The sequence below is a fragment of the Saccopteryx bilineata genome, chromosome 6 (assembly GCF_036850765.1).
Source record: "Saccopteryx bilineata isolate mSacBil1 chromosome 6, mSacBil1_pri_phased_curated, whole genome shotgun sequence".
Lineage (NCBI taxonomy): Eukaryota > Metazoa > Chordata > Mammalia > Chiroptera > Emballonuridae > Saccopteryx > Saccopteryx bilineata.
In genome coordinates, this window is record NC_089495.1 from 135664929 (window position 1) to 135679355 (window position 14427).

At 51.4% G+C, this 14427-nt stretch overlaps 2 protein-coding genes across 6 annotated transcripts in view; one reads left to right on the plus strand and one right to left on the minus strand.

Annotated features, from left to right (window-relative positions):
• The window catches only part of TRAPPC12 (trafficking protein particle complex subunit 12), a 39180-nt gene that overhangs the window by 9145 nt on the left and 15608 nt on the right, over positions 1-14427 (plus strand). For all 4 annotated transcript variants that reach the window (XM_066234520.1, XM_066234518.1, XM_066234521.1 and 1 more), the window contains exons 4-5: positions 6028-6141; positions 7530-7668. In XM_066234520.1, the coding sequence (XP_066090617.1) occupies positions 6028-6141; positions 7530-7668 (253 nt within the window). The remainder of the gene's footprint in view (positions 1-6027; positions 6142-7529; positions 7669-14427) is intronic.
• RNASEH1 (ribonuclease H1) overlaps positions 12478-14427 on the minus strand; it is a 28403-nt gene continuing 26453 nt past the window's right edge. The window contains exon 8 of one of the 2 annotated variants that reach the window (XM_066234524.1): positions 12478-12537. In XM_066234524.1, the coding sequence (XP_066090621.1) occupies positions 12493-12537 (45 nt within the window). In that variant the 3' untranslated portion in view covers positions 12478-12492. The other variant, XM_066234523.1, reaches the window with a different exon arrangement.

The following is a 14427-nucleotide window of genomic DNA, read 5'->3' on the forward strand; positions in this document are numbered from 1 at the left end:
ATTCCTGTGTAGCAGAAAGCGTCATATTAACATACTTTTAATTCTAGGTCCAACTGGTTTAAAAGTCACTATTTTAAATGATCAAATTACTGGAGGTAGCATATATTTTGGGTAAATATGCTCCATTAAATACAATAACTAAAAATAAATAGTTCTATGTTGATTTTTTTTTTAAATACTGTTTTCTCCACTTGGTATAGAAGGCTTGTCATTATGGGTGGATTTACCAGAAATGCACATGATGCTCTCTATTCATGAACAGAGGAGTTGCTGACACCCAGGCAGAGGGTGTTTGGAGCACGCGCACGCACCCTCTGACTGGAGCATGGAACATGGGCTGGCGTGCAGCTGCTGCTGCAGGTCTCTCGGCCATGCAGGTTGTGCGCCCCTCGATGGCCTTGGTTCTCAGCATCTTTTCTTTTCTTTTCTTTTTCTCTGAAGCTGGAAACAGGGAGAGACAGTCAGACAGACTCCCGCATGAGCCCGACCGGGATCCACCCAGCATGCCCACCAGGGGCGACGCTCTGCCCACCAGGGGGCGATGCTCTGCCCCTCCGGGGCGTCACTCTGCCACAACCAGAGCCACTCTAGCGCTTGGGGCAGAGGCCAAGGAGCCATCTCCAGCGCCCGGGCCATCTTTGCTCCAATGGAGCCTTGGCTGCGAGAGGGGAAGAGAGAGACAGAGAGGAAGGGGGGGGGGTGGAGAAGCAGATGGGTGCTTCTCCTGTGTGCCCTGGCCGGGAATCGAACCCGAGACTTCTGCACGCCAGGCCGACGCTCTACCGCTGAGCCAACCGGCCAGGGCCTCAGCATCTTTTCTTAATTTTTTTTTTATTCAGTGAGAGGAGGGGAGGCAGAGACAGACTCCTGCATGCACCCGACCGGGATCCACCCAGCATGCCCACCAGGGGCAATGCTGTGCCCATCTCATGATGGGCATGCTCTGATGCTCAGCAACTTAACTCTTCTTAGTGCCTGAGGCAGAGGCCATGGAGCCATCCTCAGTGCCTGGGGCCAACTTGCTCTGATGGAGCCTTGGCTGCGGGAGGGGAAGAGAGAGATAGAGAGGAAGGAGAGAGGGAAGGGTGCAGAAGCTTCTCCTGTGTGCCCTGACCGGGAATTGAACCCGGGACTTCCACACGCCAGGCTGACGCTCTACCACTGAGCCAACCGGCCAGGGCCCTCAGCATCTTTTATCATCTCCCAGAAATGTTCTCAGGAAGGTAAGTAGGAACCTCTTGTTCTGGTGTTTAGTGGACACTTTACATGTAAACCGGTTCAAGTTTAATTTTTCATAAATGCAAATCGTTGAGTTTCTTTTATTGAAATGAGTCTTGAATTACCTGTGATTAAGAGGCTTTCGAAAGGAAAGGTAGAGATCTTCACTTTTTCAAAAGGAGGGAGAACAACTGATTTTAAAATATTGGGTTGGGGAATAAGTTCGTAGAGTTTTTATATTTTCTTTTATTTTACAACGATTTGTGTGCTGTTTGGCAAAGGGTAAGTATTCATTCGATAAAACTCTTTCTCCTCTACAAAACTATGTTAATTGTATTTTTGAGTTATTTAATTTTTTATTAGTTTTGAGGCTTAGAAATGGAATACCCAGGAGGCAAAAATCAACATTTTCGACACCTGCTCTTTGCTTTTCATCGAGGTCAAAAAGCTGCCGAAGCAGCCCGGGACATTTGCAACGTGTATGGAGAAGGTGTCATAGGCGAGTCTACAGCACGGAAATGGTTTGCAAAGTTCAAAAATGGCGACTTTGACGTCGATGACACGTCCCGCAGTGGAAGGCCTTCTGAATTCGATGAAGAACATCTCAAATCACTTTTGAAGGAGAACGGTCGCCAAACCAGTCGTGAATTGGCGGAAGAAATGAACTGCGATCATAAAACGATTCTCAATCACCTTCATTCAATGGGATTTACCGAAAAATTGGGAGCCTGGGTGCCTCACGAGCTCAACGAAAAAAACAAAGAAAGTCGCCTTCAAATTGCTTCTCAGCATCTCGCCCGCCATCGAGCAACACGCGGTCATAAACAGCGCTTTTTGTACCGAATCGTCACGGGAGATGAGAAATGGTGCCTATACATCAATATGAAGCAAAGAAAGGAGTGGGTGGCTCCAGGAGATACGCCAAAGCCGAGAGTCAAGCTGGACCTTCATCCAAAGAAGATCATGATATGTGTTTGGTGGGACTGGGAGGGCATGGTGCACTGGGAAATGCTCGAAAAGAATGCCACGGTCAACAAGGAGCTCTACATTGCCCAGCTACACCGCGTGAATGAGGCTATTCGACTGAAAAGACCTGATCGACATGGTCAAACCATACTCCTTCATGACAACGCCAGGCCCCATGTTGCACAAGTCGTCAAAGCCGCACTCCAAGAGCTCGAATGGGAGGTCCTTCAGCATCTGCCGTATTCTCTGGACCTTGCACCGACCGATTACCATCTTTTCCACTCCCTGTCAAACCATATGAAGGGCGTTACCTTCGATAACAAAGAGGTCCTTAAAAACTGGCTCAACAACTTCTTTGACACCAGACCAGGCGATTTTTGGCTGAACGGCATCAACAAATTGGTCAAGAGGTGGGAAGAGGTTGCAAACCGCAATGGCGAATATATAATTGATTAACTTATTGATATAATTATTGTTTTTGTTTAAATAAAAGTCTTCGGTAAAAACGCTACGAACTTATTCCCCAACCCAATATCTGTATACTTCATCATTTGTCACTGAAGCCACCAGTCTTAAAAGGTAACCATTGCCTGACCTGTGGTGGCATAGTGGATAAACATTGACCTGGAACACTGTGGTTGCCATTTCGAAACCCTGGGCTTGCCTGCTCAAGGCACATATGGGAGTTGATGCTTCCTGCTCCTCCCTCCCTTCTCTCTCTCTCTCTCGCTCTCTCGCTCTCTCTCTCCTCTCTAAAATGAATAAATAAAAATCTAAAAAAAAAGATTTTAAAAAGGTAACTATTGGCCCTGGCCAGTTGGCTCAGTGGTAGAGTGTTGGCCTGGCGTGTGGGAGTCCCGGGTTCAATTCCCTGCCAGGGCACACAGGAGAGGCGTCCATCTGCTTCTCCATCCCTCCCCCTCTCCTTCCTCTCTGTCTCTCTCTTCCCCTCCTGCAACCAACGCTCCATTGGAGCAAAGTTGGCCCGGGCACTGAGGATGGCTCCATGGCCTTTGCCTCAGGTGCTAGAATGGTTCTGGTTGCAGCAGAGCGGCGCCCCAGATGGGCAGAGCATCTCCCCCTGGTGGGCATGCCGGGTGAATCCTGACTACCTCCCCGTTTCCAGCTTCTGAAAAATACAAAAAAAAAAAAAAAAGGGTAACTATTTCTGTGGCCCTGCAGAAAGTGCTAAAATGAATTCCCTCCGTTGTTGGAGGGCCGTGGAGCTGTTCCTTCTGGCCTTGGAGGAACACTGAGAAGCACCGTTGTGAGCAGTGGGCTGTGGTGGAAGTGTGGCTTTGTAATGAGGGGTTTACAAAGTGCACACAAGGCTGCACACAATCACATCCACATGTTCCCAGGCTGCCTCTCTGCCTGGGCTGTTCCTAGGGTTACTAAATATATACGGTGGTTCGATTTTCTTTTTTCCCCCCCACATATTGAAAGTCCTTGAGGCCAGTAGGGATTTTATCAACAGTCCTCACCAGGAAACCTGTTTAAGGTGGGAAATGTATTTATAAAAAGATCGTTACCTTGCCCTGCTATTTTAATTATGTCCTAAAATAATTCCTGCCGTCCTTAAGACTAGGAAGAGTTTCTGAATGTATTTCCTGAGGTAATGTCAGAGTGCTCTGGATTGTAATTTGCAGGGATGTGAGTGTCTAGCCTGTGGAGAAGGACGTTTTTATCACTTCAGTGGTAGAGTTAGCGATTCCCTTTGAGTTGTAGGTGGGAAGAGTGACTTGCATACCTTTAATTTCTTGAGTGGTTTTATTGAACTGTTTTTCTCATCTTTCGAAGGATGTTGAGTGCCTATGTTCATTTGTTCAGATAGAATCTGTATCTTAAAATTTCCTAGTATTAAAAAGTAACATTTATTTAAATTTAGATCTTTTTCTCATATTAAACTAATAACTTCATTATCAGAGTCCTTTATGTTGTACACAGTAATTATGAGATTTTCTCCACAGAGCTTCAAGTTTTACATGATACACTTTAGATTTTAATTCTTAAAAAAACAAACAGAAGAGTTTACCCCCCAGCATTTATGACATCTGGTCTTGAAAATGGGGAAGACCCCCAGGAAAGGAAACGAGTGGGTAGGAAGCAATGAGATAAAAATAGCAAGAAACCCTGGAGAAGCATAACTGCCACTTCAGATGCTGACAGGGGTCGGTCATGCACTCCTATGCACAGGTGTGTGGCACCCTGTTAGGAGGAAGGGATGCTGGGCCGCAGCACCCAGCGCTGCAGGGGCAGCAGAGCTGGTGGGGACAGAGGGTGGTGCGAGCAGCCCCTGGCCCGAGCCCTGAGGCCATAGCCCTCCTGCAGGCTGGCCTCCTCCGGCCTGGCCGCGCAGAGGCCACCTGGGAGGCCAGGCTCTGGGTATGTTGCTGTCTCCTGGCCATGCCACAGCTTTGCAGAAAGCCCCTCCCTTTGTCATTGGGAAGCCCCATTTGCAGCCAGGATTCGCCTGTGGTCCAGATCCCAGTCTGCTGCACTGAAAGCACCTACGCCGGCCATATCCTATCACCCCGGAGGAAGGGCTTGCAGGACCACCGTGGTAACCACACGTGACCCCGTGGCTGACAAGTCCCGTGGCCTTCTGTCCTCGCAGCCTGAGGGAGGCTGTGAAAGGTGCACAGCTACGCTAATGAATGTGTGGCGCACAGAAATACGCCTGACACACACGGCTGACATTCCCACAGGACCAAGTCAGGACCACCTAGTTCCCATGCCCTGAGGCTGAGGCTGGCCTCTCATGCTGGGCCCCGCCTACCAGCTGGGCTGGATGGATTTCACCTTCGTCCTTGGAGGCCTGTCCAGGGTCACTCAGCCGCTCCCAGGCCTGAGAGTCCTTCCCCTCTGCTGACCAGCTATTCCCCATTCCTAGATCTCATGTTAGGTCAGGATACCTGCTGACACACTCCCACAGCCCCTTATACTTGTTTTTGTTGCCGAAGTGCATGGTACATGCAAAATTATCTAATAAATCCTTTAAAAAAAAACTTGAATGTCTGCCTTTCTTGCCTAACTCTAATGAAGTGGGCGCAGGGCTGTGTGCTTAGTCACCACTCTGCCCCAGAACCTGGCGCGGTCTCGAAGCAAGAGTGACTTCAAGCCCGCCTGCTGACCGACATGAACGGTACCTGTGCAGTGGCCAGAGGAGAGCGTCCTGAGAAATCCGCGTTTATCACCCGCGCTTAGCTCCCCGGAGGGTTTGAGCATCTCTCTGATGACATCCCGTTCCTGTGCCTGCAGCTGTCCCCTGTGTAGTATGCCAGGGCAGAGAGACAGCAGGAGGCCCGAGGGCTGCCAGGCGCCACCTCAGCCAATGCGTCTCTCTGGTTCACGTTAGAACGCAAAGTGATGGGAACGTTTGCTGCGTTCGTAGACCGGCCTGCGACGTGCTGCATAAGCGTAGTTGGTCGAGGTTTTTATGTTGATACAATAGAATCATGTTGAACGTGTAGAACAGTCACTTGCAGACCATATAGAGACATGTAGATGTAGCCAACACAAGCTCCCACTTAAGTCACTGATTTTAGGGAGAAGTCACAAGACAGAGCCACCAGTAAGAAGGAGCCAGCAGTCCGACGGCTTTGGGGCAGTGGGCAGCTTTCCAAAAAGCGTCTTCCTCTCTGTGTTCGGTCAGCTGTTCAGTCTAACGTCCTATGGTTTCTCCTGAGCTATGTCTCGTGCTCGGTGCCCATCCTGCCTGATGGCACGTGCGGCTCGGCCAGTTGGCCTCTGCTCAGCGGCCTCTGACGTTGCGGGCTATGGGTGGATGTGGCGCGTGTTGGAGCGGCCTGTGTTGGTCATGGGTCCTGCTGTGTCTTACAGAGCTGCAAAAACTGGAGGGCGGCAGTGGACCTGTGCGGGCGCCTCCTCACAGCCCACGGCCAAGGCTACGGCAAGAGCGGGCTGCCCACAAGCCACACGGCTGACTCACTGCAGGTACAGCCCCGTACAACCCCCTGGACTGTTCTCTGGTTTATCATCCTAGAGAGGGGGGCATGGAAGGGACTATGACCTCTTGTGCCAGTAAGGAAATTGGAAAACCAGAAATGGACTTTTCGTGTCCCGAATTCAATCTTGGTGTGAGACTACTGTAGTCTTCCCCTTTGTGACTGCACTAGTGCCAGCGGGACTGGGCACTGTGCCCCGAGGCCACGAGCACAAAGGCTCACCCTCAGTCTCCCAGAGCAGGCACGTGGCTGCCCTGTGGCCACGAGGACACTGGGCTGAAGGGTTCTGGGTGGGCCTGGGCCCAGTAGAAAACGGGACAGGTGTGACCCACAGGGAGGGATGCGTGCTTACCCAGGGCTGTGCTCCCAGTCTAGTACTGGTTCTCAAATAAAGAGAATGCAGAAAGGAGCATTGTGAGGAAGTAACTGCCCAATGTGAGGGAGCAGCGGCAGGAGTCCTAGATCTGCACCCCTCCCTGGGAGTTGTTCACGTGTGTTCCCGCAGAAAGAGCGTCTGAGGGGAGTGACGGGCACCAGGTGGTGTGAGTCTGCCCCCACGATGGCCAGGGGGTGGGAGTGGTACACAGACTGTCCCTCACCCTCCAGCCCTCAGCTGTCCACATCGGCAGTGACTTTTCTTCCGGGTCCCTCAGCCCGTCACTGCCCAGCCCCCACCTCACTGCAATGCCACCCAGCCTCCAGTGCTTTTAATAAACTCCCTCCAAGTGACCTTGTTAAACGACAGTCTCCATCCTCTCCTTTCCCGCTCAAACACCATGCGCAGCTCCCACAGCCCACCTGGTGAGATGCTGGCACTTGCTAGGTGACCCGGAGCAGTGGCTTGTCTGTGAGCTGCACGCTGTCATTGGTACATGAGGTTGAGTTGGCTCATTTCCAAGGTGGATTCTGACTGTCCTCATCTCTGGTTCTGTAGCTCTTTCATTCAATGTCCCAGCATGTTATTGAAGGTCCTGCTTGCAGCACTCTGGCCACTGAACCCATGTCCCACCCCTCCCCACACACAGCTGGGCCATAGCCTCCTGTGCTGCCTGGCTCCCCTGCCCTCTCACGGTCCTTCCTCCTCCCCCACCCCCTCAAGCTGTGTTCCCCTTTGGGGAGGAGCAGCTCTTTTTATCTTCCTAATACCTAGCCTCCTTCTTTGCACACATACCCTGCTCCGTTAGTATTGTCTAACTAAACTGAATCAAATAAAATTGTTCACATTGTTATAAACATGTAACTATGCAAACATGCGAAGAAAGAAAGAAGGTTTAGCTTTTGTTTTAATAAATTTGAAATCAAGCTCTGATACCAAAAGAATAGGATTGTCCCAGTGTGAGGTACGGGGCTCACCTGTTGTTTTGGTTGTGTTTTTAGCTCTGGTTTGTGCGACTGGCACTGCTGGTGAAGCTGGGCCTCTTCCAGAATGCCGAGATGGAGTTCGAGCCCTTTGGAAACCTGGACCAGCCAGACCTCTACTATGAGTACTACCCACACGTGTACCCGGGGCGCAGGGGTAAGGTGGCGCTTGCCGTGCCCGTGCCTCTGGGGTGAGGGGGTGCGGTTCCTTTGCTTTGCACAGAGCTAGGTGTCCTCAGGTTTCCTGAAGAACCAAATGCAAAGCCTGGCAGCAAGCCTGGCAGCAAGCCTGGAGGGCCAGACCTCCCCACCCACTCCCTCGCGCACTCACCCGGACAGACTGATGGCGCCGGGTGTTAATGCACTGACCTCTCGCGGGCAGCTGCTCTGAAGCCGGCATAGGGACTGGCTGGGTGCCTTCCAGGTGCTCTGCTCCTGAGTGAAAGGTGATCTGATACCATAACCAGGTACAAACATGTATGCACAGGAACGAGCACATGCACTTGTGTGACAGTATTGATTCTGCGCCGTCTCCTGCCAGCCGCTCTTCTGATTTATGTTAATAAAACATCTAGGCCCTGCTGGGAAGCTTGGTTGGTTGGTGTCACCCTGAAACACCAAGGCTGTGGGTTTGAACCCTGGCCAGGCACATAGGGAAGTGACCAATGAGTGCAGGACTGAGTGGACAACAAGTAAATGCTCCCCTCTCTGTGTCTCCCTTCCTCTCTGTCTCTCCTTTCCTCTCTCTGTCTTTCTATAAAGCAATCAGTAAAACAAATCAGTACAGTCCTCTAACAGGTCAGGGGACAGTGTGGGGTAGTTGTTGGGGAGTGTTAGAAATGAGAGTGAGGGGTCATATTATGAAGAGGCTTTGGGCAGCGGTGGTCCTGAGGTACAGTGAGGGTCTCTGGCGGAGAGCCCGTCCAGTGTGGGCGTGAAGTGGGAGACTGCGGAGCAGCTCGTGCTGAAAGCTGGCCTTTCCCGCCTTCCCGTGTCCTCCCACGCTGCTGAGCTCAGAGTGTCCCGGCCGGCCCTAGCCGCACACCCTACGGTGCTTGCTCGGGTGGGTGGGGCTGGAGCTGGCCTTGGCAGGTGTTTAGTCTGTTGCTGAGGGAAACGCAGAGCTCTGGCCACACAGGCCGTCTCTGAAGGACCAGAGAGACACTGAAGCTGTTCTGGGTTCCTATCCTGTCACATCCACAAGTGTGCGCTCAGAAAAACTTATCACACACAGCTGGTTAAGTAAGAGACTCACCTGCAGACACCCCATGGTGGGGTGGGGGGCAACCTGCTCGTGGTGTCTGACCCCGCTGTTCTGAGCACTGCCCACCACCTGGTGGGTCCTGTCCGGTAACCCTAGGCTGCACCTGAGCCACTCTGTTCCCCAGTCCATGAGGACAGCGGTCAGGTGGGGGTGACCCTGAGCTTCCTATAACACAGGAATAAAGTCCTGGGTTCCAGCGCACCCTTCCCTCCCCCTCCCCTCGGCTCTGAGACGCTTTCCCTGAGGTGAGCATACTAGAAAGTGCACCTCTGGTGTTACCCGAAATGAAATTGCACCGGCATTTGGCTAAGGGGAGCACAGTGGCCACGTGTCATTAAGCAGCTGATTTATATTATGAAATAGATACAAATCATCCATATATATTACCTACATGGGCTTACATTCATCCACAGTGGTATGCTGGATGATCACTAACGGCTCCTCAAAAATGTAACATTTGGATTCATTCATGTCCTTTGCTCTTTGGTGTATCCAAGCAAACAAGTCATTAACGTGCTCTTTAAAAAGGAGGTTATAAAGATGCAAACAAGTAAGTTACAAATGAGCTTTAATATATTTTATTAAATATTGGGCATAATTTTACCCATTCAGAATATTCATAGCGAGACATGTAGTGAATGAAAATCATGTTTGTTTTTGTGTTTGGTCATCCAGAAGGGAGCCGTGTGTGGTCTCCTGTATTTCTCTGGTATTTCTAACAGTTTGATACAGTTGCTCTCAGCCTCTTGGAGGTCAGGTCAAGTGTGTTTGCTTCCGCAGGCAGCCCTGTCTTCTGGTCAGTGTGGACGTCCCCTGGGGTGTGCAGGGAGAAGGCCAGCTGTTAAGCTCTGTGTGGGGTGGGGTGGGGTGGGAAGGTCAGGTCACCAGCAGAGCCCTGTATGTCTGTCCCCTCTTCTTCCTCTGCCTCTGCCCTCGTCCACCCTCTGCTGTGTGTGCATCCCTATAACGGAGGCCCCGAGGTGGGTGAGCAGCTGCTCCATCCAGCTCGTGCTTAGACTTCAGTGGATTGAGAGGTCATTTGAGGCTCAGATTCTGTGTTTAGAAACCAGCCAAGAGTGGGTGGAGGGTTTGTGCGCAGATGCCTGAGTCTTCCCTCATTAACTTGAAGCCATCCCTGCGGACTCATTAATTCACATGGCCGCTGAGGTGCCCACCTCTGAGTGTCACGTGGTTCAGGATCTCAGGGGATCAGTGCTGGTCACACAGATAGAAGAGGTCAAAGTAAAGATGACCAAACCTCAGTTGTCCAGCCCAGGGAATGTCCAGCTCTCTGGAAGCACCTGCCACCCGCCTCCCAGGTAGGGGTGGGGGCCGTAAGGCAGCCATGCACCAGCCTGGTCTACAATTAGGAATGTTTTTGTTTATCTTTATTATTGACATCTTCAAAATGACTGTTCTCAAGGTTTTAACATACCTTCCCAAACCCCACGTGGTTTCCCTCCAGGAGAGCTAGGCTTCCCTGAAGTCATTAGCATTTGCTTAGTGTGGCACCTTTGTTACAGTGGAGGGACTGGTGTGGATATATTATTGCTAACAAATGTTCCTAGTTTACTTTTGGATTCATTCTTTCTGTCCACATTCATTGTATTTTTATCTTCAAAACAAAACAAAACAAGAAAAATGAAATGCTCCTTCTAGATACAACGTGTCCATACTTGAATGCCCCATTTCCACCTCCTGTAGGGCAGAGGGCAGAGTCCCAGCTCCTGCACAGCTCTTGTCCTGTCTTCCTAGGACCTCTGTGTATTGTTCAGAAGCAAAGCGACAATGAGAGAGTGTGTGACTCAGAGCTGCTGCACGGTGACAGTCAGTGTCCTCTGCCACCTGAGGGAAGTCGGGGAGCTGGAGCTCTTCCTGCTGGGAGTAAACATGTTTAATTGCCTTCAGAGTGTTTTTTAAGGAATGCAGGGGCCCTCCTAATGCTAGGTTCAGGTCTCTGTGTGTTTAGTTCAAGTTATTAGAGCTGTCATGATTTCATCTGGGATCTTATTTCAGAATTAATCCTCACAGATTAACAAGTCAAACCAAAATTGACAAGACAAGCACGTGCATCGCACGCTTGGTCTCTGCCCTCCCACGCGCTCCACTCCTGTTAGGTTGAGAAAAGGGCCTTCTGTCCTTTCCTGTCCTCCCTCAAAAGTCCTGATGTTCATGCTTCTGTTTGTGGAAACATTGTATCAACACGTGACCATACACATAGCTCAGAACTAAGTGTTCCAATTTCAGTTGTCTTGTTTTTTTTCCAAGTCAAATTAGTTTACCTCTTAGAGTGAACGTGTGGGGCTTAGGGTCGTATGCCAGGAACTAGGGAGTGTTTGTCGTTGGAAGCACATCCTCCTCAGGGTGAGGAGCTGCCTGTTCCTCTTCCGCCCTCGAAGCCCTGGCTGCAGGCCTCTCCCCGCCTATCTGACACAGACCCCTGCACCGCATGGCCTCTGCCACCCGCCTGTGCCCCACCCTCATGCCTCACACTTGTGTGGGGTGGCCTCTGCCAGCTCTCAGATTCCTCCTCGCTCCATGGCTCTGGAAACAGCACTGAGCTACCATTTTGGCTCTGGGGGGAGGGGCAGCAGAGAAGGCTGCTGTACAAAAGAGACTGTGCTCTTCGTGGGGCAGACTTCCCCAGCCTGTGTCCCAGTGACAGCCATGAAAGGAGGGACATGGATGACGCAGCAGAGGATGGTGTTGGGGACAAGAGCAAGCCCGGCCCCCAGCAGACAAAGTGAAATGGAAACGCCCAGCAAGCTGCCCTGAAACGTGGGCTGTGGGGGAGCAGACCAGTGATGTGGGGCAGGGGTCTGTGCAGTGCTGTCCTGTGCTCATTGCTGGTTGCCGCCCGCCCCTGGCGACCCAGAGACCCAAAGGGGACGCCGCCTGCCCAGCACATACAGCGAGGAGGTGGCACAGGCCCCTTCTCTCGTTGCCGCGGGGAGCCTGGACTTGAGTCTGGCTGGCTCCTCTCTGACAGGTGACGGCGTGGCGGGGGTTCTCAGTGCTGCAGGGGACTGTAGGACATAAATTCTGTAGGAGTATTTTCATGTAGTGCTTCCTAACTGATGGATGAGGACACCCCTGCAATATTTATACCAGCCTGGATTTCGGCAGGTCCTGAATATATACACAGGGTCTTCCGGAGAGACAGGCTCACGAGTTCTTTTCTTAGAGTCTGACTAGCCCTTGCGGTCAAGGCGCTGTCCCTGTTGGAGAGGGGAGTGCGAGGCCCGGGGCACTGAGAAAACCGCACATGTTCCTTGTTGCTGGGATGCCTGGCAGGAAGTGTTAGATTCAGGGAGTACTGGGGCTGCCAAAGAGTGTAACTATTGCAGGAACAGTAAGTGCTGATATGGCTCCTGTGAGGCTGGGAACAAAGAAGGTCAGAGACCCTTATCAGAAGTTTAGGTTTGAAATTCGCCACTAAGCTAAAACCGGCCCCTGTTGCTATGCTGCGTGTGACCTCCCTAGCCAATAGCTAAACTGCCACATCTGCTTCTGTTCTATGCTTGCTCACTTAGGATATATAAGGGCCTGGCTGTAAGCTCCAGGCGCAGCTCCCATTTGCAGCTCCTTGTGGGCACGGTGTCTCCGGACATCTTGGGAGTTCGCCCCTGCACAGGTTAAACTGGCCAATAAAGTAACATCTTAACTCCTAAGTCTCCGACGTTTGTTCTCGTACCTGGTGGATGCTACAGAAGCACGTCACTGACTCTGAGTTGACTGGGACACAGGCTGGGTTTGGCCAGACTGAAAGAAACAATTTAACAGTTGTTAACTTGTTTATTTTAGCGAGAGACAGAAGCATCAATTCGTAGTTGCTTCACTTTTGTTGTTTATTGATTGCTTCTCATACTTTACTGGGGGTTGGATCAGATTGAGCAGTGACCCTTTCCTCAAGCCTTGGGGACCATGTTGATGAGCCTACCCTGCAATCAAACCAGCAAGCCAGAGTCCTAGCTGACGAGCCCACGCTCTAGCTGGAGACCCTGGGTTTCAAACTGGGGCCCTCGGCACCCCGGGCCAACACTCATCCACTGCGCCACCACCGGTCAGGCAATGTAACGGTTCTTTTTTCTGCGTATCTTTCAAGTAAACAAAAGTAATGATGTGTAGTACTGTTAGGGGAAGCCTGAATTTCGCTGAAGCAGTTACTGTCTGTGTCTTATAGGAGAGACTGGCAGTTTACTGGGGACAGTGGTTATGTCCCCTTCGGTCTGCACCTCAGTGTCTCACCAGGTGTTGGCATCTGGAACCTACTGTGGAGAGGGCTGCTCAGCTGACAAGGTCCAGCCTGGATGGACACATGCAGTTTCTCCAGCTGTCTCTTCTTTTTTTTTTTTTTTTTTCTCAGGAGGCTGGAGGAGAGAGGAGAGGGCGGGCTCCTGCTGGTGTGGTGAGGAGTTGGGATGGAAATGCAACACTGGAGATGCTGCAGCAGGAAGGAATGGGGTCTGTTTTATATTTTAAGCTTAGTTTTTTTGTTTGTTTGTTGTTGTTGTTTTTATTCATTTTAGAGAGGAGAGGGAGAGACAGAGACAGAGAGAGAGAGAGAGAGAGAGAAGGGGGGGAGGAGCTGGAAGCATCAACTCCCATGTGTGCCTTGACCAGGCAAGCCCAGGGTTTCGAACCGGCGACCTCAGCATTTCCAGGTCGACGCTTTATCCACTGCGCCACTACAGGTCAGGCCTCCAGCTGTCTCTTTTCTGTGTGACTCTGGTCAACGTGTCTTTTCTAGGAAGGGACGTTTTCCGTCTGATTTAATTTGTTCCACATTTCCTTTCGCCTAATGCTGTGTATGCTTGCTTTCCTCTTGATGTTTTCCGTAAGCAATCTTTACGTTGCACAAGACCTCTTCTGTGGGGCCAGGGGAGGCAGCTCCGATTTCAAGTCCTGTTGGAGGGAGCCTGATGTGAACAGAAGGTTCCGGGGTCTGAGTGACGGCTCAGCTACCCCGTCGGCATACATGTGCCGGTGTGCTTGGGACCCTCTGCGGGGCAGCCGCGTGCTGGAGCTTTCAGGTCCAGCCCCTGTGCCTCCTGCTGGACAGCCCTCAAGCGGAATTTTGGCTCCAAAGGCACAGGCACACATGCGCACCTGTATACACGGGTGTACACTCACACACAGCACACATGCGCACCTGTATACACGGGTGTACACTCACACACAGCACACATGCGCACCTGTATACACGGGTGTACACTCACACACAGCACACATGCGCACCTGTATACACGGGTGTACACTCACACACAGCACACATGCGCACCTGTATACACGGGTGTACACTCACACACAGCACACATGCGCACCTGTATACACGGGTGTACACTCACACACAGCACACATGCGCACCTGTATACACGGGTGTACACTCACACACAGCACACATGCGCACCTGTATACACGGGTGTACACTCACACACAGCACACATGCGCACCTGTATACACGGGTGTACACTCACACACAGCACACATGCGCACCTGTATACACGGGTGTACACTCACACACAGCACACATGCGCACCTGTATACACGGGTGTACACTCACACACAGCACACATGCGCACCTGTATACACGGGTGTACACTCACACAGCACACATGCGCACCTGTATACACGGGTGTACACTCACACACA